Source organism: Physeter macrocephalus, unplaced genomic scaffold (genome assembly GCF_002837175.3).
Source record: "Physeter macrocephalus isolate SW-GA unplaced genomic scaffold, ASM283717v5 random_927, whole genome shotgun sequence".
Lineage (NCBI taxonomy): Eukaryota > Metazoa > Chordata > Mammalia > Artiodactyla > Physeteridae > Physeter > Physeter macrocephalus.
The window spans coordinates 978-25000 of record NW_021146809.1 but is presented as its reverse complement, the minus strand read 5'-3'; the positions used below and the strand labels follow the sequence as shown (position 1 = coordinate 25000).

Here is a 24023-nt window from a genome sequence, read left to right as displayed (position 1 = left end):
GACGACCCCCCCGCCCCCCGCTCCCGCCTTCACATTCCGAACACCCGCGAGGCAGCACGCACCCTAGCGTCGGGGTGGAGCTACGCCCGCTGCGCACGCGGAAAAGGTGGGAAAGTCTCTGATGCGCTGAGAGTTTGCGAGCCGCCAGTTCCCAGTGCATCTGCTGCCTCCTCTGACAGCTCCGCAGGCTTCCTTTCACGCACCTTTCGCCGAAGGGGAGGAGGGCCCCGCGACGGTTCTCGGTGTGGCTCTGGTTCACTGCCATCCTGCCCCAGGGCCGCTTCTGCCGCCCCTCAGATGGGAAGGGGCGGGGCCTGCGCCAAGCTGTTGGGTGGGGCTCTGAAGGGGAGGGCGGAGATTATGGCGTAAGGGACTGAGGCGGCTGGTCACGTGAGGGGCCTTGGTCAGAGGACCAGGCGGAGTCAAGGTCGAGACAGCCCTGGTGGGGAAGGGGAAGGGTCCAGAGAATTGACTCCACCCCCGGAGCACAGAGGAGTGAGTGATGAGTGACCTCCTCGACAGCGATTCGCCGTCTTGGCCTCTATGTGGCTGCCCCGCTGCCCACGGGTATGAACTTGAATTGGTCCTGTCGGGAATCAAAATTAAAAGTGGAATTTTCCTACACCCTCCCTGGCCTGAGTCAGGAAGCTGTTGCCCTTTGGAGAAAGGGTCCAGAATGATTCCTCACCTCTCCTAAGGCGAGCAGAACTTTCTTCCACCAAAGAAAGCCTGGGATCGGAGCCTATTTCTTGTGAGGCAGCATTCAGGAAAGGGTGCGTGAGCTGAGTCAGGAAATCAAAGGGGGAATTTCGACCCTGTGTGAGTCCGTTCCAGCTCCAAGATGGAGAGAGCCTTTTGTCTCTGTGGCACGCATCATACCTGCCCTGCCTCCTCCAAAGGGAGACTGTGAAGATCAGGTGGGATACGTTATACCAGAATTGCTTTTAAGACTAAAATGTTGTATGTATTCTTATTTCCTTTAAACTTCACCAATAGTACCAAAAGTCTTCAAACAGAAGGATGTTAACATCTTCTGGATTACCTACCATATTTCATCAAATTTAAGATGTTGTCAGTTGTAAAATGCACCATTTTAAAGTGTAACTCAAAGGAAAAAAAGTTGCCAAATAAACGTACATCAGTTGTAAGATGTATGCTGATTTCAGAAATATATGTATTAAAAAAAAATTTTTTTTTTAGGGTGCACCAAGCATAATGCAAGATCTTCCCGCGACCAGGGATCGAACCCGTGTCCCCTGCATTGGGAATGTGGAGTCTTAACCACTGGACCACCAGATATATATATACTTTTAAAGCATGACTACAGTAGGAATGGCGTGAAGCAGTGGAACAAACACGGAGGTCTAGGCCCTGTTCTGCCTTGGTAACTAAGTGTACAACCTTGGGCAAGACGATTATGCTTTCTAGACTTGTTTCCATATCTGTCTGAAGGAAGAACTAGAAGAACTCTTAGGTTTCTTTCAGCTGTGATATTTTATGATTCCCACACTGCTCTGTCACTCAAATCTTCTCACTTCCCTCCATCTTGGTGTGGCCTTGCCGTTCTAGTTCATCATTTTACTTGAATGACTCCAAGGGCCTGCTGACCTCTCTTCCTCTAGTCTTGACTCCCCACGATTCATCTATACCTTGTGCTCACCCTACAGAACGTTGAGGACCCAAACACAGTTGCACATGATTGTCACATTCAAATTCAGAGAGGTAATATACAGGTAGAGTTGTGTTATTTGCTGGCTATAGAAGACAGCGTGAACCTCAGAGAGGAAGGATTGGTTGAAGTTTGAAAAAGACAATACAAGCTAGTGCTTTAAGTTTAGCTCTTAAAAGTCTTCACTGCAAAAACGGCAGGTCTCTAGGCAAGATAGGTCCACTCCTTTCCTAGATCTGGTTTTATGCCTTCTGGAAAAAGGAGGGTGAAAGCTAGGAAATTAATTGAATGAAAATAGACATTGTTTCCATTAGAGGAGACAGGCTATGCAGAGCATAGCATCCCTCAAGGTAAAGTGTGATAGCTCCATCACTCATTTTGGATACAAAACTCCAGGGAATAATGACGGGGGTCCAACTTCATGCCAACTGAAGATGAACTGACCTCACAAAAACTTTTCCATCTCTAATTTCTGTGTCTACTTCTTACCAAGATGGTCCCCGTCTCACCCTCCACACATGGGTGAGATGATGTAATAGCTAATTTGGCCAAGGATTGAGGAGGAAAAATAAAACACAGTTCAGTTCTTGTTCAAACAGCAATGTTTAGTTGTACAACACATAAAGTCTAGCAACATTTACACAACCAGTCTGAGTGTCTGTTTGCTTACTTTCAATTGGGAAAATTAACCATAATGTCACCAAAAGGTTGGCTGGGACTGGTAACATTTAAGAAATGGGTCGTTCTTGCATCCCCTAGGCTTGGGCCTCTTGCTCCATCAGGACTTGGTTGTAGATGAATGGCCCACAAGTCACCAGCCTTTGAGCAGGTTGTGTCCAGGTGGAAATGGTGGGGCAGTGGGCAAGGGGCATTCCATAAAGACACGGTGTGGGGGGCGGTGGCAGCCGACATTCGCAAACATTCATGCGTCTGATGCGGGGCTGTACCCTCCACTGGGGATTTTCCACTCGCCTCCAGTGACCAACTGTGGCCGGGCTGATTCATTACTCACGTTAACGGAGTCGGGGAGGGGGTGGGGTGGAGTGGTTCGGGTGCGGGGGAAGAGATTCCCTCTTATTGCTAAGTGGACAGAAGGGTGCTTTTTTCCTCCTAGAGTTCACATCCTGTGACTTTCTGGAGTTTTGTGTGTGCATTTAGTTCTTATTTAAAGTTTGAGGATAAGGAAGTCAACTCCAGGAATGTCTCAGGAAAACCACGCTCCCTAAGTGGCTGCATTATGGGGCAGGGAGGGTGTGTGACTGCCCTCCGGGCCAGCCACAAGCAGTGATGTTTTAAAAAGTGACCCTAGCCCTTGCTCCCCCACATCTGTAGTGACCCATCCTTATCAATAAGCTTTGAGCAATGAAGGAGACACCCTCGTCCCACCTTGGGGCTCACACAGCTGACGTCAACAAATCTGACAAGCAGAAAAGTTGCTTTCTTGACCCTTTTAGGAAGCCAAGAGTAGCTCATGCGGATGAATGGACGGGGAGCAGTGCCACTGCCCTTGGAGACGGTTACAAGTAGCCGGTATGGGTTTGCAAGGGCAGGAGCTCTTGGTGAGCTCTTTCACCCTACAGATGGGCTAGGACCAGCTGACACAGATGACGGAGGAGGGCAGTGCTGGCGAGAACTCCATTCCACTGGGAGGAGAGGGGTGGTTTGGATGAATGGAAGAAGCAACTGTCCTAAAGAGGCAGCTGGCCCCTCCCACCGGCTGCGGGCTGAGAGGGGCCGTGGTGTTGGCTGGACACGCACAGCACTAAAAAGGGCGTGGCCCTGCAGCAATAACAGCTGAGAGGAATACGGAGGGAGGGGCGGCGCTTGAAATGGCCTTCATTCTGCAGTGGGGCAGGGGGTGGCTGGCCCAGGTGGAAGGACAGTGCCCAGGAGGCCTTCTCCCTGCAGGGGGGTTGAGAACGGTTGAGGGTGTGGAGACCAGCAGCTGGCAGCAGACATATAAAACAGCTTCTCCAGGGAGGCTGAGATCATGATTTAGGGGCGCCAAGCATCAGTCTCCTACTCAGCCTCTCCAATGCCCCCCCCCGTCACCCCTAGACCTTCCCCGCTAGGCTGAGGTGTCTAGTCCCACATCTCCATATAAGCCAGGGATCCCTCTTCTGTTGAAAGGTAGCAACCTCTGGGCTCTGACCCTGCCGCTATCCTATCCTGCCTCGAATAACTCTGTGGGTGAGGGAAGATGTGGGTTGGATTGGTAAGGACCTTCCAGGAAAGATTGTGACCATGAGTTTGGGGCCACTGGTAACATGATCACCTGCCTCTTTCTCCTGCTCCACCGAATCTTGGTCTTAAGTCTATGTGTTTTCCTAGCACCTGAGTGATAAGGGACTATAACACTGGGATCTGCAGGGGACCAGGAAAACACCTAGGGTTAGACCAGGAGATGGAACAGGAGGTTGTAAGAGGTTACTGTAAACTGTATCACTTGTTTTCCCTTGCCTAAGGCTAAACTCTTTCCGCAGCCCCAAATTTCAGCCACCTTACAGACTAAAGGAGAAAGAGTAACTTGTTTGTAAAACAACAGGGGAAATATACGCATTAATAAATACAGGGCTGAAGGGAAAGGCAAGAAAAGGCTACATGTATGATTGTGGATATCACTGGAAATGTCTACAGGGGTCGGGAAGAGGAAGTGGGGAAAAGCAGAGAAAGACAGACAATAATGCAATTAGCTTCAACATGAGAGAGAGAGTGAGACAGAGAGAGAATAGAAGAGAAGTAAAGGGCCGGGGGGTCAAGTATACACAAGAAGAAGAGAGAAACAGAAGCCAGCTTTAAGGAGGAAGAATCCTGATGGAGAGAAGGGAGGTGTGGTTTAAAATTGCCAAGCTACCAAGAAAGACAAATACTGTATATTGTTCTTGATACTTCTTTAGACTCAGTTCTTCTAGGACTTAATGCCTAAAACAGGTTGTCTCACTTGACCAGCACATGTGCTTCTTTAACCAGTGGGCACCGCATAACTCGCTGTGTCTCCTCCTTTGCTCGGCTGCCCACAAGCTCGGGGCCATTTTCAGGGCTCGACTGCAGAAACTTTCTTTCCCATGCCTCTCTATAAATCCGATTTCTCTTGAAATCTCAGTTTGTACCGTCCCGGGATTTAAGTGATGATTTTATTTTAAGTGGCCTAAAGTCGTCTTTGGGAGTAGACTGGGCATAAATCCTAAATATAGAAATGAAGCTAAAGTGGATTAGGGTAAAAAGAAGTGAAAGGTCAGAGGGGGCAGAATGAAAGAAGGAGGGAAAGGGGGGAAAAGAGAGAAAGTGGAAGCCGAGGGGAGTGCAGAAAGCAGCAGTCTTTGGTGGTGACAGGTAGTAGCTTTTGGACAGTGAACGCGACACGGACCGAAGGGTGGAGCTCTCTCCTCCACTTCTAGGTACTACTTCTTTCTGCAGGAGCCCAGCTCTGGCCTACTTCTCTGCTCTCCCCTGACCTTTCTTTTCCCAAATAGTCCTAGCCTTACCCCAGACCACCCCGGACTTACAGGGAGGGTTAAGTCATCAAGTCCCCATCCCCTCCCAGGTCTAGCTCCACAGACTGTCCTTGGAGAATCTCTGCAGTCCCTGTTTGCAGGTGGGTTTCAGAGGTAAGAAAGCGTTACCTGTGGCTCACCTGCTCCCATCATTTTTAAATGAAACCTCCCCCAGACCACTTGAGTGAGGCACACGGCTTTGTTCTGGGACACAAGGAAAGGAGACAGATAATGGACAGCCATGGAGGAACCAAACTTACAAGGGACTTTCCAGGGAGGGCAGTAAAAATACCTCACCCCTGCACAGGCGCACACACATACACACACACAAGCATACACACACACTCTCACACACACTCACACACTCTCTCTCTCACACACACACACACACACACACACACACACACACACACACACACTGTAGACAAGATGCTCCACAATCACCAGATAGGCCTGTGGGACAGGAGAGAAAGGAAGAAGGTGGTTGGTGGTGGTTTGGGGATGTGTGTGCGTGGAGAAGTGGGTATGTGTGATGATACAGAGAAAGGGTCGTCATGGGTTACTGTCGTGGCTTTCCTCTGTGTCCACGCTCACCGGAGGGAGGCCTCCATTGTCATTGAGCCGCTTGGCCCTGTAGGTCTCATAGTGGATGTTGTGTGTCACTTCCTTGAGGTCCTGGAGGTGGGTCCTGAAGGACACAGGGTGAGAAGAGAGAGGGATGTGATTAGGGGCGGAAGGAGGAAGAGGGGACCCATGTCTGAGGTCCACACGTCGCGTCCATGGCCTGGACCCACTCCAGAGAGCCAATGATACCTCTTGAGCCCCTTGTCCTTCGAGACGGGAGCTGGGACTGGAGCAGAAAGCCCTGTCAGAGAGACCTGGGGACTGAGGAAGTGGATCTGAACAGACGGCCTCCAGACCCCAAATAATTAAACCCGCCATCTGACGGGAGGGGTGCATCTTACCTGATGACAAAGTCTCGAAGCAGGGCAAACTCACAGTGGTTGAGGTTTTCCACTGTGAACAACAACAAAAAAACAACAGGTGGTCATTTCACTAATGCAGCAACACCAGCAGGTGAATTTCTGTTCAGGTCTTAGAGGCATTTAGGAGGGAGCCACGGGTCAGGCTATGGTCACCCTTTCAGACGTGTGCTCATCTTGGCACTCCAGTGCATTGGATTTTACTCACTGAACAAGTATTCATTAAGTAGCTACAGTAGCACAATACTACTCTAGACTCTGTGGAATAAGCACTATTATATTTCCCATTTTATAGAAAAGGAAACGAATACACAGGGAGTCTAAGAAACCTGCCAAAGGCCTAAGACACAATTCCTATCTTTAAGGAGCTTATAATCTGATTGGAAGACAGTAACACACATAGACAATAACTGAGCCATCTTAAAAAGGTCATGATGGCTTGATAAATTTAATTCAACATAGACTGAGCGCCTACTGTTTGCAAATCACTTGCCAAAGACTGTGGAAGCAGAAGAGGATTAAGTCACAAACCCTCTTGTCTCACAATCTAATGGGCAGGACAGATATTCTCATAATTCAAGGCAGATGATGAGAAAATGCTATTTTTTAAAAAAATCCCAAGAAAGGGTCATAGAAAAATGAGAGACAACGCGATATAATGGGATGAACTTGGTTTTGGAATCAAAATATCTGGGTCTAAAATCCAAGTTTCACCACTAACAAGTCATGTGATCTTGGACAGGACACTTAACCTGTCTGAGACTCAAGTGCCTCAGCACGGATGTTCTGAGAACAGCCACGCCTACCCTGCTCCCCTCCGAGGGGTATCATAATGAATGTGATCAACTGAAGCGATTCTCTGAGAACTTTCAGAATCACTGTGACCTTCTCAAGGTCACATCGTTCCTAATGAAATGAAAATGGCAACATCTGAACAACCCTTCAGGAGTTTTTCAGATCATGCCCCCTTTCCTGTGAAAACCTTTCTCTGGTTTTTCCGATCCTTATTAATCTCTCCACGTTCTGAACTCCTTTGACCCTCGAGCTAGTGCCTCCCGGTCAGGTGCTAAATCCATCTTTTATTGCTTCCTGCCTGTGAGCCTCGTCTTCCCAATTAGACTGTAAGCCTCTTATGGCAGGGTCTGGCTGACGTTCATTTTGGATCTTACATCCTAGGACTGTACCTTGACCTATAGATGCTTAATAAATAAGCAAAATTTACCAGCGGCCAGTTCTTCAAGAAGACGCATTGAATTACCTTCAATGATCCCCCAGGGAGTTTTTCTGCCGAGGACCCGCTTGCCATTCACCTGGTACTCCTTGTCACTTCCCACCACAGCGAAAGGCATGCTCTCCTGCTGACAAACCAGACACACGTGCATGTCATCCTCCTACCATCCGGGCCTCCAAAGGCAGGATGGAGTACGGTCCTGGGCCTCTAGCCTTGACCTGCACATTTCTGAAGCTCATTCAGTGATCCCACTGAGGGCAAGGGCAAGGCTCTTGTCTCTTAAAAAGAGCACTGGACTGGGAGTCCGAAGGCCTGGGTGCAACCCCGATTGCTCCCCTGCCTAGCTGGTTAACCTCAGTAAGTCAGCTTTCCTACAACTGGAGGATGCTTCATGCCCTTCAGCACTTTATCAGGTTTGGTTTGATCTGGAACAACCCTGTGAGATACCCAGGAAAGACAGACCTCTTAAACGACACCTACACAACTGACTGCCAAAGTAACTGAAGCTTTACACTGTCTCTCCCACTGGCAGAGGCCCACACCCGCTGACCTTCTAGAGCTCAAAGGCTGCTTTCTGATGTGCGTAGGCCCCTCTGCTCCACCAGGTGTCTGTTCCCAAATCTTTTTGCCTGGTGTGTACCTGTTGTTGCAGTTGGATAAATTAACTATTATATAAGCTGAGGACGTATCGGTGTGGAGAGTTGTTTCTCTGAAAATTAAGTTGAATGTTTCAGAAAGACTTGATAAAGGTGAGTTGCTTTTGCATTCAGAGCGGACTTACCTTCAAAGAAGAGGGCTTGTCTCTCTATGAAAAGAGTGTTTAATGAATGTATTAAAACATTTAAGATTTATATTAAAACATTTATTTAAAAACATTTAAGATTAATATGCTTCATTTTTAAAATGATTTCTTCACTTCAATTGATTTTTTCAATTAACTGACCAACTACCTGTCTCAACTACATCAGGTAAGGGGCTTCTACCAGGGTACCACACTTGATGAAGAAGGAGACTCAAGACCAAAGCAAATGAGTGATTTGTCCCAGGTTACAGTGGTTAATGGAAAAGCTCAGACTAGAACTCAGGATTCTGATGTAGAATCACGGAATAGTAGAAGTTTAGAATTGAAAGGGATCTTAGAAACCACATAGGTCAGTGGTTTCCAAGCCAGGTTTCATGAAGCCTTAAGATTCCCAGGAGAGGGACTTCCCTGGTGGCGCAGTGGTTAAGAATCCGACTGCCAATGCAGGGGACACGGGTTTGAGCCCTGGTCCGGGAGGATCCCACATGCCGCGGAGCAACTAAGCCCGTGCGCCACTAGAGCCCGCGCACCACAACTACTGAAGCCCGCGCGCCACTAGAGCCCGCGCACCACAACTACTGAAGCCCGCGCGCCTAGAGCCCGTGCTCCGCAACAAGACAAGCCACCGCAATGAGAAGCCCACGCACCGCAACGAAGAGTAGCCTCCGCTCGCCACAACCAGAGAAAGCCCGCGCACAGCAACGAAGACCCAACGCAACCAGAAAAAAAAAGATTCCCAGGAAATACCCCAGGGGCTGCTCAGAAGGTAGGGCTGGGCCTGTGTCACTTAGCCAAAGCAGCTCTGTTTTTGTGTTTTACATACTGGAGTCTGTCTGACATTTAATTTTTTTAAGGGTTCTTCCAGGGGAAAAAAAAAAAAGAGCCTATAAGCCTCTGAATTTTATAGAAGGGGAAACTGAGGCAGAGCTCTGATAGAGTATAGATACTTTGGACCCCAGCCTGAAGCTTTTCCTGCCTGTGCCCTTCCATCACCCCATACCCTGGTTTTACTTGGCCCTGTCGGGGAATGGGAGGCTTTTGTGTGGTCTGGGGATGGACGGGAGCACTGGCTTCCTGGGTGCAGGGTTCACAGTCCTGGCCAGCGCCCCAAGTCCTCATCCTCTTCCATGACACTTCTGGTCTGGGTCAGGCAAGGTGGGGCAGGGAGTATGGAAAGGGAAAAGCAGGTTGAAAAACAGAAGTGGTACATGATACACATCCCAGGGGGACGAAGCCGGGCATCCGTGTGATGAAGTCCCAGGCACCTACCCGGATTTTGTCATTCTCCGTCTTGTCCTCCAAATCCTCATCAAATTCCTTCTGGGGGTAGAATTCAATGCCATTTACTTCAAGCTCCTTTCGAACCTAGAGGGGGGGAGGAGAAGCCTGGTAATGGGAGAGAGGGCTATGTGCGCATGTGCAAGTGTGTGCATGCTGAAGTCAGAGGGGTGAATGCAGCTTTGATAATCCAGTTATCTCTGAACTCTGAGGCCCTGGGCAGCAGGAGGATCCTGAACATATGGGAGCCCCAATCCTACAACTACCATAGCCCACGCCAGCCTGCGATGAGGAAGAGTCTGGGGGTATAGCTTGTTTATCTTAGGGTAAGATTAGGATTCAGACAAGCAGTACAGCTGGGAACAGATTCCATGTGGGCAGTGCTCAGGCCATACTTGTTATATTCCTGTTTGCAGGGAAGAGAGGTGCATCGCCCCCACCCCCAGCCTCTCTGTTTATCCTCTTTCAAAGCTCGGCTTAAGTCTCCTCCTCCAGGAAGCCACCCAGTATCTTTTCAGGAATCTACTTGGTTGTAAGTTTCTTAAAGGCAGCGACTGTCTTTACCCTTCTTCTGCATCTCCCTAGCCCCGTCGCCTGTGTGTCCGACACAGGATAGAGCTTATGGGAAATAACAATAAGGACTAGCAGGCAGGTGATTAATTAGTCCTTCAGGCAGCCTAAGAGTGAGGAGTGGTTTCTCACGTTCGTGGCGATTTATGTGCTCAGAGGTCTTTGCAGGTAAGTTTGGAGGGCAGGAAGAAGGCTGGGGCTGCACTGGCTTCTCTTCACTGTTGGTCCCTAGACACCACCAGCCCAGCCTCTTGAATGGTTGAGTAGGGGCCGGGTGGGAAGAGGGGTGGAGGGTGGATAGAATAATGAAGGGTAGGAGAGGGCTTGGACCCGAAGAGGGGAAGGCTGGGATGGGGACAGGAAAAGGAGGAGGGGGCCTTCTCACCCTTTGCTTGAATTCAGACTTCTCCTCCAGGGTCATGGTGTCAGCCTTAGCAATGACAGGGATGATGTTCACAACTTTGCTGAGGTGTTTCATGAACTCCAGGTCGAGAGGTCGCAAGCTGGGGCCCAGAGAAGGTGGGGTGTCAGAGCCACCGTGCCCTCCCCCACGCAGCCACTGCCACCATTCCAAGGGCACCCTTGCGACAGGAGGACTGGGCTGGGAACTGGCTGAGGCCAAGAGGCTGCTCCCTTTCCTGTCTGACACGCATCCACCATCTCAGCGTGCAGAAGAGACCCCGACTCTCCACGCGCACATGGTGCACCACCTCTCTTTCTCTCCCTCGGTTCCCATGCAAATCCTGCCTTCTTTAAGCCCCGCTCAAACCATGCCTTCAGGACATCTTTTCTGACCTGAGATTTCTTTCTCCTGGGAACAGCTGTGGACTGCTGTCCCTACCCAAACACCCTTGTGTCACGGTTACATGTGTGTGTCTATTCTGCCTACGAGACAGCACTTTTTGACAGGCCTCCTCCCAGCCCCCAGTTAGTCCTGCAGTGAGGGGTCCATCTGGGGGCCTGACCCCTCCCCCATCTGCGGGGCCAGCTTCCTATGGACTCTGGGGCCCCAATCTGGCTCTAGTTTACAGTCTAGGGGACTCATTCAGTCAGGCTATCTGCCGGCTTGCTCTGACCTTGGGTCCAGGTTCTAAGGGGGGATAACGCAAACTTTTCGTTGAGTTCCTGAGCTCCTCCGTTGAAAACCTGCTGAATATCTGATTCCTCCAAAATTGGGGGCCTGCCTTGCTTGTGCCATCTTCTCAAGAATTGAACTAAGCTGGGCTTAGTGATAAATTACGAGGCGCCCGCCCTCTGCTCGCCTACTTGGATGGCTCCATTCTCTCCTGGTACTCCCTATCATGTAGCCCCGCCCAATACTCAACAACCAGAGTTCCCAGCGTGCCCTGCTTATATGCCGGTCTTCATCTCTAGACACCTGGCTCCTCATGCTGGGCTGGCCGCCCTCCAAATGCCTACAGCTGGGTCCCACCCCACCCCCAAAACACCAGCCCCAATCCAGTAGCCCAGCCCCTCCCGATTTCACCCTTCTAACTGCCCCCGACCCCAGGCTTGTGCAAGGCAGGTATCTCTTGAACAAATGAGGAGCATTTTGCGCACATAAACCAACTTCTGTCTGCCGGCACAGCCGTGCTATGGTGCTAGAACACCAATGGGCGGCGCAGGGGCTGATGTTGGTCAGCTTCACTCTCCTGGCAAGAAACTCTGGGGAATCACCGGACGGTGGCGATACTGGGGCCCATCTGGCCCTCCCCAGCTGAGTCCAGGTAACGGCTACCCACTACAGGTTGGGCACAGATGATGCAAACTGAAGCCAGGCCCAGCAATGGGGGTGGGACTGGTACATACGAGTGTCCCGTCGGGGAGATGAAGTAGAGGCAGCAGTGGACACGAGTGTCAGGGATGCGTTTCTTCCTGGCTATGTTCACCTCCTCCTTCAGGAATTTCTCATATTGTTCATTGATGTATTTCTCAATGGGCTCCCAGCTGGGGGGTGGGAAGAAAGCAGATGGATGTCCCAGAAGGACAGGACCTGGGAGCTCACCTTAGACATGGTCAGGTAGCAGTCCCCTCACATCCGGCTCATTTCCTACCTCCGCTGGTGGGTCTAGGTTACCTGCTGACTATTGTCCCTCGGCCTCCCATGGATGGCTTTCCCTGTTGGCAAGGGCAGAGCTCCCCTGGGGACCCAGCTCTCTGGCTGGGCTAAGGGAACCTGCAGAACCCCATCCCACTCCCGACAGCAGCACACACTTTCCCCACATCCATTGCTTATTAGCTGGGCAGCTCTGGGGAAATCTCTGCCCCTCTCTGAAGCCGTTTCCGCATAAGTAAAAAGAGAGCAACAATAGGTGCCTGGAGAGAGTCATATAAGAATCAGAAAGAACAGGTATAGTACTTAACAGAGCAATGGCACATAGAAAGTACTCAGTCATGGCAACAATTCATTGATACCAATGAACAATAACCCTTCTCTGTCCAGGAGTGTGTGTATAGCCAGAAGAGAAGGCAACCAGCCACTTCTCTAAGATCAATACAGCCAGTTCCTAGGTGCGCTGCTGAATGGGCCTGTCTGTCTGGGGCAGACCCCAGCACCCTCCCAGCGGCACAACTGTCACCACCCCTGTCTGGGAGCAAACGTCTGCCTGGAACCTTCTGTAAAGTGGGGAATGTCACTTGCCATCTGGTTCTACAGGGATTAAGTCATTAGTCATTGCAGTCGCTGACCTACAATATACCCTGAAAGGAATTCAGGACAAAGAACAGGATAAGGCTCTCTGCACTTTGGAAAAACAGCCCCTTAGACAGTTCTATGACAGGAAAAAAAAAAAATTTTATGGACCCAAATCCTTGCACCTTCCCCTACTTAGAAAAGCCCTAAAATCTTAACTGAGATATCTGATCCTCGTGACGAGCCTTTTGCTGGGATGTTTGCTTGACTCTCCGTATCCCCCAGCCAGAAGTCACACATATATTGCCTCTCGCCCACCTCTTCAGAGCAGGTCCTCAGAACCATCTGAGAGTCTGTCTCCCAGGCTACAGTCCTCAGTGAGACAGTGAATGAAACCCAACTCACAGCTCTTACGTTGTGCTTTTTTTTCACAGGCGACCCTTCCCTCTATGTCTGGGCAGTGTATTTCACCCCTTCTTGGCTGGACGCTGACTGCAGCTTTGCTCTGTGGATTCCCAGAGGCAAAGATTCTCCATGGAAACTCCCCTTCCTCCTGTTTTCCACGCATCCTCTCTTTGTCCAGGGCTACAACATCTGGCTCTCAGGCCAAGCGCCTTGCCACAGCCTTCAGGTCAGCCTGGATTTGCACCCCGGTTCCCCTTGCTCTGCCTCTCCTGCCTGTGATGACAGATCCGCTCGCATCTCCAGGCAATCCCTCGGCTGACATTCCCTCTGTACTGTCCCCCCCCATCCCCATACCTGGGCCCCATGTGGACCCCTGCCCTCGCCTCCTGACAAACGCCTGCCCTCCTTCAGCAAGTCTTCCTGCTTAACCCTCAGCATGGAGGGCGCACACGGTCCTCCGTGTGAATGAACCTGCACCACATTCAGTATCTGCCTTGCAGAGTCTTCAGGGTGGAAATCTCACAGGCACACATACCAGTTCTCATTGTTGATCTGGTCTCCAAAGCCTGGCGTGTCGATGACAGTCAGCTTCATTTTGACACCGCCTTCCTCTATCACTGGGGAGTGAACAGAAAAGGCACCAGGATGCCGCAGAGCAACTAAGCCCATGCGCCACAACTACTGAGCCCACGTGCCACAACTACTGAAGCCCGCGTGCTTAGAGCCCGTGCTCTGCAGCAAGAGAGGCCACCACAAGAGGCCCGCGCACCGCAACGAAGAGCAGCCCCCGCTCGCCGCAACTAGAGAAAGCCCGCGCGCAGCAACGGAGACCCAAGGCAGCCAAAAATAAATAAATAAATTTCTTTAAAAAAGGCACCAGGGAGGCCACTCCTCCAGCTGACACCAGGTGCCCCTACCAGCCGGGGGGGACCTGGGCTCCTTCCTTCTGCAGGACTGATTATTGGAAAAGTCGAGTCCAGGGTCTTCAACACCTTTGTCCACGCTGCTCCCTGCACCTGAAATGCCCTCCTTACCCCTTCTGCCTGTCTAAATCCACCCAGCCTTTGTCATCCAGCTCAAATCCTACTTCATTCCTTTCTAATTCCCTCACCCCCTTTCCTGGACTTACAGTCTAAGGAGTTGGCTCCCTCGTGTTTAGGGCTTAATTCTATTCCGTCTTGAGGTTGCCTTTCATCTGTCTCATTCCCCAAGAAGCCCCATCCTTTTTCCCTTTTCTGGCAGAGGCGCCTCTGAACAATGCCCAGCGGGGTCCCTGCCGGGTCCTCACCGTGCCCGATAGCTTTGATCTCCACCGTCTTGGGAATCTTCTCTTCCCGGTTCCAGCTGGAGGCCTTGCGGCTCACTTGGGATTTGAAGAGGGTGTTGACTAGCGTTGACTTGCCCAGTCCACTCTGACCTGCAGCGAGACAGGAGGAGGATGAGAAAGCAGGGAGACCCCATGCCCACCCGCCGAGCCTAGTATCTCTCCCCTGAGCTTACAGAATTCTAGAGCTGTGATCCAGGCCCTTGTTGACTGACGGCTCACTGGGGAGGCAAGGGGCTGAGTGGGGAGAGCAGGTGGGTGGGAACGGTTTCCTACTTACTGGTGAAGGACCTGGGGAAATGTTAGTTGGATTCCACATTCTCTCCTTCTGGAGCCCCAGGACCACTGGGAAAGGAACAACCTCTGCATTTGTCTCGTGTAGTGGTTTTCGGTTTTGTTTTGTTTTGGCTTGACCTAAGTTTTTAATATTTAATCATACTAAAAGTAAAGACAGAATTACTTTGCATACTGACACTACAGTTCTGCAGAAGATTTCATTCCAAGGGAGAGCCCCACACTAAAAAATATTTGAAAACCACTGGTCGGAGCAGTGCTTCTCAAACATGCACAGGAATCACACCGGCAAGCCTGGCAACTAATAAGTGGCACTGACGTCACCTGGATGCTTGTAGGAAATGAGGTACCCCAGGCCCCACCCCAGCCCTATGAATCAGAATCTGCATTTCAACAGGACGTCATGAATCAAATGGGCAATAAAATCTGAGGTGTGCTGGTCTAGAGCATTCCTGTCACATATTAGGAAATGGGCCCGGCAGGGGGCTGGAGCCTAAGGTTCTAGACTCAACTGTGCTTCTTCCCTGAAGCCTTGGACTAGCCATGTTTGCTCCTCTGGGCCTCCTCTCTTTGCTGATAGGACGGTGGGGAGGGAGGGAACCGGATGAGACCAGGGATGGCAAATAAGGTACATTTCTCAATCCAACTGATCAACTGGCAGTAGCCACCTGCCTAATACGTTTAAAAGGCTACCTCTGGGCTCGGTACTGACTGCGTGCAGTGACTGACCCATGATGAATGCCACAGGCACGCACTGCCGGGGAGAGAAGTGGCCCACCTTGCTAGAACTGGCGGTAGAGTGGTGAACAAGACATCATCCTCACCCTCAAGGAGGCATTTGGTGTGAGGGAGACAAAACATAAGCGGACAATGCCAAAGGAATCTAATGCAGTCTCTCTGGGATCAAGGCGGACTTCTACGAAGAAGCAATAACTAAGCTAAAACCTAAGAATGACTTCAAATGACCCATGAGAAGCTGGGACGGCGGGTTCTAGAGAGAGCGAACAGCATACACAAAGCCTAAGAGGTAGGAAAGAGCATGGCAAGTCCAGGAGAACTGTTCCTTGTAAGTGAGGAGTCGAAGGCTACATGGGAAGTGGTGAGAGATGAGTGGAGAGGTAGTACCAGGCCAGGCTAGGAATTTACACCCTTAAACTTATGAAAGATTTTAAGTAGGATGTGTGACTTGAGTTTTGCAGGTTGGAAAAATTATTTGGTCACTGGTGGACAATGGATTGAAGGAGACAGGAGACAGAGAACCAGGAGAAAAAGAAGTTCGCACCAGAAAGTAAATCAACTTACGTCACCAAGCACACTGTTTAGTTTAGCCGATGTTTTTTACAGCAAGACTTTCCAGATGATTTACACTCTGGCCTAGCTCCTTATGTTTGAGCAGCACTGAGTCAGGTAGCCCTGGTAATCCAGGGGAGAGATGCACTCGGCCTAGGGTGGTAGCAGTGGAGATGGAGAGAGGTGGACAGACTTGAGAGATATTTACCAGGTAAAATTGACCGTATTTGATGATTGACTGGATTGGGAGATAAAGGAGGAGGAAAGAAGGATGATGCCCAGATCCCAGTTTCAGCAACAGAGAGAATATCTCACTGAGATCAGGCAAAGGCCCCTCTCTGCTCTTACCTTCTGTGACCCAGTGACCCTACTTAGTGACCAGTGTCCTGGAAATTCTCTCTAAGCTTGAAAGCACACAAAAGATCAGAAAGAAGACCACCTTTCATCCGATCCTCCCCCAGCTCTTGAAGGCAGGGGAGGACACTGGTGATGCCTCCCGTGTGCCACACACACGAAGGCAACTTGAGCACAGCTGCCAGGCTGCCTGTGTACAGCCAGGTGGTGATGGGGCCACAGGGACCACCCACCCACAGCTCCCACCCTTGGACCAGCCAGCCTGTGGGGAGAAAGGGGCCAGGCCTTTGTAATCAGCACAGTGAGATCTTTCCTCCGAGAAAGAGCTCATTCTAGAGAAGCCAGGGCTGAGGCCGTCCTAGAGAAAGAATCGGGATCCCGGGTGCTGCCCGCCACCAGGGCCTCCAGGGAACCCACGGCCTCCATACCAACGACCATGATGTTGAAGTCGAAACCAGTCTTCATGGTCTTCTTGCGCATCTGCTCGATGATGGTGTCGATGCCAATGTAGCCCAGCAGGTTGGGGTTGATGCTGACGGGCTTCATGGGCACTGCCGGCTTAGGCCTGGGCTCAGGCACCAGCTCTGACATGGCTGCGTCCGTCCTGGTCTCCGGGAGCCCTGAAAAGCCAAGGTGGGAGGGGTGGGCTAGAGGAAAGCAGAGGTCATGTGGAAGGCACAGTATTATTCTCTGGATACAGAATCATACGGAGTTGGGCCTGGAAGGGACCTTACATGTCATCCAGTACAGGTCTCTCATCTCACAGATGAGGAGACTGAGGCCTTCGGGGGAAGGGCTTGTCTAAGAACACAGAGCAAGTCAGATGCAAAATCTGGACCAGTACTCAGACCCTCCAGTTGCTGGGGCGCTTTCATATGCACCTCGCTGCTCCAAAGAACCACATCTGTGTCTCTAACCCAGGGGTTTCTCCACCTTGGCACTATTGACATTTTAGGCCAGATAATTATTGCAGGGAGCTGTCCTGTGCATTGTACGATGTTTAGTGATATCCTTGGCCTCTACTAGATGCAGGTAGTAGCCCCCCCTCCCCAGTTTAATGACCAAAAATATTTCCAGACAGTGACAAATGCCTCCTGGGGACAACAGTGCCCCAGCTGAGAACCACTGATCTAAGAGATGTCTGGGGTTATTCCAACCTGAGTCCTGCCTCTCCCAGAAAAAGGGCAAAGACCTTTTAGGATACTGGACCTAACATCTGTTGACTGCCTGTCACTGATCCAGTTGCTTGTCTTTTAGAAGCACATGGGGAGACTTCCCTGATGGTCCAGTGGCTAAGACTCTGTGCTCCCATTGCAGGGGGCCCAGGTTCGATCCCTGGTCAGGGACCTAGATCCCACACACCACAACTAAGTGTTCACATGCCGCAACTAAAGATCCCACATGCCACAACTAAGTGTTCACATGCCGCAACTAAAGATCCCACACGCCACAACTAAGTGTTCACATGCCGCCACTAAAGATCCCACACGCCACAACTAAGTGTTCACATGCCGCAACTAAAGATCCCACACACCACAACTAAGACCCGGCAGCCAAGTAAATAAATAAATACATTTTTTTTTTTTAAAAGAGGAAGCACATAGGGCTACCCCATCTCTGCAGAGTGAGCATCACTCCTGTCTCCCAGCCTCCGTGTTCCCTCTGTTCCACAAGCACTGCTGCAAAGTAAGGAGGTCTGTGCCCTGAGGTGCCCCAGACACCCTCCGAGCCTTAGTTTTGGGTCTGAGGGGGAATAAGTCTCCCCTTTTGACTGTTGGGGAGAGGATGAGACCCAAGTAGGGGCCATCACTGACCTAAGATGACATGACACAACGTGTTCTTGGGATGGTGGGTAGCAAAAGAAAGGGGAGGCTGAAAACACAGCCCTTCCCCAGTGGAGAAAGGCAAACATCCCTCTGGGTCTGGTAGATCATGGGTATATTCACATACAAGAGAAATCTGTGTGTTTCCGCATCAGGCCACTGTCCACCACGGTGGGTTTCAGGATACAGCAACTCCATTTCCCTCCCCGTAAAACGGGGGTGTGTGGTCATGCGGAAAGAGCCTGGCTCTGCTGCTTGCCAGCTTTGTGGACTTGGGCAAACCCCCCACCTCCCACGCGCCTGCTTCCTCCTCTGTACTCTGTAAACTGGTTAGGATCGTGCCCAAGGCTGTAGTGAGCACCGCACACGAGGTATATGCCTAGAAGCGCCCGCACAGTGCCTCGCTGTCCCAGACCCTCCTGCTCCTGTCCTTTTCAAGTTCACAGCCTGTCAGGAGGGGAAATGAAGTGGTGCATGTGAAAGCGCTTGTTAAAGGGAGGTGCCCCAGATACTAATTACACAGCACAGTTACTGGACTCCACACTCTCCAAAGGCCCTCTTCCAGCTCTGCCATTCTAGAATCCTATGGTTCATGGTTACCACCCTGCAGAGTCTCGGGCTCACAGAGAGAACTGATGGAGCAGCAGATGGGAAAGAGGGTGAGGGGACAGGAGTACCTCCCTCCCCCACCCCCAAACCCAGCCAGGAGTCTGTTCTTGTACCCCTACCACCTGGTCCTTCCACTGGTCCTGGCAAGACTGTCTCTCTCTCTCTCAATTGGAAACCATTCTTTCCTTGTCACTCCCAGACACAGCCAAATCTGACAAAGTCTCAGGACCTCCCCAGGGCCTGGCGTGGCTCCCTCCTGCTTCCCAGGAAGCTGTTGCCAGCCAGGAGGCCCCAGAAGACAGCAAGATTGGCTCAGCCCTGCAGCAGCTGACTCTCAGCAGCCTGGCCTCCACCTCCACTCTGCACATGGCTCCCGGACCCAACTCAGCACACCTGCACTGGGGGCCAATGCCCCATTTTCCCTGCCCAGCTGCTCACACGGCTGGCCCCATTCATCTCCCTCATGCCTCTACAGCCAGCCCATTTGGTCTCCACAACCTGTGTTGTGAGATAGATCCATCGGTGTGTATGTGTGTGTCGGGCAGGCGGGGTCTTACCTCATTTTACAGACCTGGAAAGTGAGTCTAGTATTTATTTATGGGAGCTTTGGTAAGTATTTTTATAAAGTGTGTGCCCTCACCATGGCCTGCTCAGCCCTGGTCTGTCAACTGCAGCATCTTCAAAGATCACTCCCAAAAAGACAGACCCTGGTTGCAAGAAGGGGCCGGCCTACCAGATTCCCAGGCAACTTCTAGGGGCTACAGCAGGCCCGCTGCAGGTCCAGAACGGGAGCAGATCTCACCTTCATTCTTCCATCAAGCTCTATGAGCACCCATAGAGCTCCTGCTGGCAAGCTGCCCCTCCCAACCACATGGCAATTACAACCACCCATCAGCCACAATTACTGCAAACCTGTGGTGGGTCACTGTGTCACAGCCTTTGCTGGAATACCCTTTGCCCACTCCAGCCCCTGGCTAACTCGTACTCTTTTTTTCACCATTCAGCCCAAGGGCTACCCCTCAGGAAAGCCTCTGCTTTCCCATCTCGTGTGGATGCCTCTCTTCTGTGCTGCCTCGGCTCCCTGACTAACTTTCTAGTCATCACATTCATTCACTCACTCACTCCATCCCATCCATCCCATCCAGGCCTTTCCATATGCTGTCAAATGGGAGCCTACTCCAGCCAAACTTTAGATTAAATGCCAAGGACACTTTTGGACCCCAGACAAGGTCCTCGCCCCCAAGGGCCCACTGTTTGGTGAGGGTGCCTGACAAGTACATAAAGCCCTCCAGGGCACAGGACAAATGCAGCTCTGGAGCTGAATTCTGTAGCTCCATCCTCTGCCCTTACAGCTCCCCTGGTCCCGCCATGCCAACTCCAGATGGCCCATACTTGACTCCCAGCTGGATGACCCCTGTGAGCCTCAGTGTTCTCCTCAGGAAAAATAGGTACAGTACCCACCTTGCTGGGTTGCTATGAAGCTTATACAAAAGCATGGACATAAATTACCTAGCACTGAACATATGCCAGTTCCCACCCTTCTTCAGGGAAGGAGCCACGTCTTATTGATTTCTGTGCCCCAATGAACCTAGTATAACAAGACACTCAGCAATGAATGAATGAATGAATGAATGAATGCAAGCCTCACTGCAAGGCAGACGTTACTTCAGAGCCATCACTTTTCTCCTCCCTCAGATGCTGCTCCCTTGGCAGAGCAGCTGACCTCCACCCAGCAAATGGCTCTCATGTGGGCCACAGTCACGGAGGTAGACTCTGTTATGAGACTTTCTCCTTCCCCTGCAACAGGGATTGGAGGGGGGCTCCCCAAGGGTGGGCAAGAGCTCAGGATGGGGTCACAGCAGGATGTAGCTCAAATATGCCATCCTGCCCAAGTGGTTCTTGGGGCTCCTCCTAGGCTCCCAGCTCTCTCAGGGCTCCTGGAGAGGAGGGGATCTGTCTGCAGCACCCCCTGCCGGGAGCCACCTGCCCGTCACTGCTCCAGGAAGAGACACTGTCCACCCGACTCAGCTCTAGCTTAGTCCCCACAGAAACAGCACCTCCCCCCATCCCCGTGCCAAGCAAGGACCCCGGTGCTTTCTTTTACAGGCAAACGAATGGCTTTGTCTTTGTCTGGCCCAGGGACCCCACCCCTCTGTTGGGAAGGTGGCAGCAGGGGGAGGGGACCTTTCCAGAATAGCACCTTCCTCCCTGGCTTAGTGGGGATCCAGGGGGTGGGGAGGCTCTTCCATGGGGAGCTGCAGATCTTCCCCAGCCCCCAGCCCCTAGCAGCCTTCAAAACACCGCCCCCACCCGCAGAGGCAATTCCAGTCCACCCCAGCTCCAGCCCCCGGCTCTCAGAAAAGGAATCACAAAAGATATCTTAGTACTTTCCCATTCACAGAAGCAAAGGGCCCTGGGATACCCCTGCCTCCATCCCAGTCCTCTGGAGGCCAACGAGTTCCCTTGGAGACCACCAGCTGGTGCCTGTCTCAGTGTGAGCCTGTGTGTGGGGGAAGGGGTCTACGTGTCAGCGCACAGGTCTCTCGTCTGGCTGTAGGTGGTCCTGATACCTGTGCGTGGTGTGCATGTGTGTGCACTTCTTGGGGTGCTCCAGTGTGGAGCTTTCGGTGCACATCTGGGTGCCTCCTCGCTTCTTCGGGGCCCTCTGTATCTCTCCGCGTTTCCATATGTGCATTTCTCCGGGCTTGTACATCTTGGGGTGTGTGCCACCGTGTGTGCGTGTGTCCGTGCGTATGTCACCGCGCATGGGTTCCACAGCGCATCAACCCTCCCCCGGTAGCATCTCCAGCCGGGCTTTGGGGGCCGCAGCCTCCTCCCGGCGCGCGCCGGCGGCCCCGCCGGCCTTCCTACCTTTGGACATGAATCCTCCTTTGTCTCCGTTCCTCCGGGAAGATGCTCAGGGCGCGGGGCTGCAAGGCTGAGCTGGACGCGGGCTCCTCCTGGGCCGAGCAGACCCTGCAGCCGGGCCTCGCCCCTCTGCGTTCTCCGCCCACCCGCCCGGCCCGCGGCCCGGCAGCGCCGTCCCTGCGCCCCGCGCTGCCGCGCCAGCCCGGGACTTCGACTCGGCTGGCTCGGCGCAGCGCTGCCCCTGCCCGCTTGCACCGATGCCGCCGCCGCCGCCGCCGCCGCCGCCGCCGCTGCCACCCGCACCACGTGACCCGCCCGCCCCGCCGAGGGCCCCTCCCCTCCCCCTCCCCCCTCCCTCGGCGTCCTCGCCCGCACCGGCTCCCCTTCCGCCCGCACACGGGAGCGGGCACCCAGGGCCGGCTGCGGGCCGCTGGGGAGGCGCGCGGGGGCGCTGTGCCTGCAGGCTCGAGGTGCCGGGCGGGGCATGGTTCCCGCATCCCAGTCCCGGTCCCTCCGCCTCGATCCTGCTCCCGGCCTGTTACCCTCTAGGCCGGGGCGGGGCGGGGAGCGCAGGGGACCTGTGGGAGCGGCGGGAGGCGGTGCGCGCGCAAGAGTCACGCGGCGGTTCTGCCCAGACGTGGGTGCCTGTAGAACCCTGCCTGATTCAGGACCCCGGGTTCCAGGCCTGACTCTGGGATGATGAGCCCTGTGACCTTGAGCTAGTCAGGAACTTTCCTGAGCCTCAATTTACCCGTCAGAAAAATCATCCTCGCATTCAATCAACTTGAATGGACAGCATATTGCCAGGCCTTGAGGGGGCAGGAACAAGGGTCATCATTTCTGTCCTCAAAGAGTTCTGGGCTGGTGGGTCAAGACAGAAAGCTGGACTGTCCTAATGCAGGGGGTGGGGTATGCACAGGGTACTGTGGGTGCAGGGAGGTGGGCGCCCACCGGGTACTGTGGGTGCAGGGGTGAGGGCCCTTGGTGAGGGCCAAGATGGAAAGGCAAATATAGGCGAGGGAAGAAGGGAAAGCAGTCTATGGAGAGACCCAGAGGCGAGAGCTGCATGGTGCTGGGGACAACAGAGCTCCTGGGTGCACCAAAGCAGGGAAAAGTCCAGACAGGGATATAGAGCTAAGAGGCTGGAGAAGTCCAAAGCCTTGAAAGCCAGGCTAAGGAGCTGGACTTATCAAAGACGATAACAGTGGGTCACCAACAGCTGTTAAGCAGAAAGTGCTGCCATGAAATATATGAGTCCCGGTGGCAGCTGTGTGGAGGGGCAGGGGGTGACCTCACAGGGACGGAGGGATGGAGAGGAGGGGACAGACAGCCAAGGACCGAGGAGGTTGATCAACAGAGTTGGAATTAGACCGGATGGGACGAAGGAGAGAGAAAGATGAGGAAGAGGAGGATACCCAGGTTTCTGGTATGATGCCTGCAGCTGAGGGAGTGAGATCAGGGAGGGCAGAAGTCAGGAAGAAAGGGGCTGCCTGTAGACATGCCCGGGAGTTGTCTGGGTAGAGGGGTCCGGCAGGCCAGTGGCTGTCTACACCTGCATTTTGAGAGAGAGGGCTGGGCTGAAGATGGAGGGAGAGCTGAGGTCCCTTAGGGAGCAGGGAAGACCAGAGCCTGGGTGGGATCCCCCAGGCTGAGTGTGCAGAGGGCAATGAGAAGGGTGCTGACAACCCCCAACGCCAATTAAGCCACTGGACTGGATGCTTTCCAAGCATCTGCCAGACCCAGAATCTCTGAGCCTTTGAAATGTTGGGAATGAGACTACCCAAAGTAGAATTCCAAGATCTGGGTTCCCATTAGCTTCCTGCCATCAACCAGCTGTGTGACTTTAGGCGTGTCACAGCCTCTCTAAGACCAAATGAACTTCTAGCCCTTGTGTTGACCTGTTTATACTTCCAGGTAGGACTTCCAACCTACAAGTCCCCAGTTCACCTTTCAGGACTAAAGGGCTGGGGGTAGGGGACCGAGAAAAAATTCCAGGTGAGGCACCTTTTAAGCAACAGCCATCTTCCTGAAAGGCCGACTGGAGATGATTTAGAAGTTCTTGGGTGAGATCACTGTTCACATCTAGAGGAGCCTGGCAGTGTCCACTGTTAGACAAATCACCACTTACTGAAGTGCTGGTCTATATTTCCGTGTAGGTGGTTTGCTTTTCAAGCTGGACTCACCTATAGATCACCTGATTATTTCAGCTCTTCAGGGAACAAAGAAACAATCCTGGAAGATGCTAAAGGACTGACTCAACATAATTGCTCTCCCTCAAATTACCCCTGTAAACCCTCCTTCTGATGGCTTCCCTCAGCCTGACCTCTGACTTGGCAGGTTGGGACCCAGCTCAGGGTGTATCCCCTGTGTTCTGCTACTCAAGCCCATTCCCTTTTC

General features: G+C 52.4%; 1 protein-coding gene across 3 annotated transcripts; it reads right to left on the bottom strand.

The window, feature by feature from the left end:
- Positions 1-2674: 2674 nt before the first annotated feature.
- On the bottom strand, positions 2675-21683 carry SEPTIN3 (septin 3). Of its 3 annotated transcripts, none has more exons than XM_024127337.3 (11): positions 21630-21683; positions 16755-16946; positions 14353-14481; positions 13600-13681; positions 11837-11974; positions 10413-10530; positions 9449-9544; positions 7405-7504; positions 6129-6180; positions 5758-5851; positions 2675-3571 (listed from the first exon to the last, which is right to left on the bottom strand). In XM_024127337.3, the coding sequence occupies exons 1-11, from the start codon at positions 21637-21639 to the stop codon at positions 3506-3508; spliced, it is 1077 nt and encodes a 358-aa protein (XP_023983105.1). In that variant the 5' UTR covers positions 21640-21683; the 3' UTR covers positions 2675-3505. The 3 variants fall into 3 exon arrangements, with proteins under 3 accessions (XP_023983105.1, XP_023983106.1, XP_054939546.1); XM_024127338.2 differs by having other exon boundaries at positions 7405-7501; XM_055083571.1 differs by lacking the exon at positions 14353-14481.
- Between the last annotated feature and the right edge of the window lie 2340 nt (positions 21684-24023).

Excerpts from the sequence above, each read along its gene's own strand:
- SEPTIN3 (XM_024127337.3), bottom strand. Across the intron at positions 10,531-11,836 it reads ATCTCCCCGACGGGACACTC|CTTGCGACCTCTCGACCTGG; the intron begins GTATGTACCAGT and ends TCTGGGCCCCAG. Across the intron at positions 3,572-5,757 it reads ACAATGGAGGCCTCCCTCCG|GGAGAAGGCCTCCTGGGCAC; the intron begins GTGAGCGTGGAC and ends ACCCCCCTGCAG.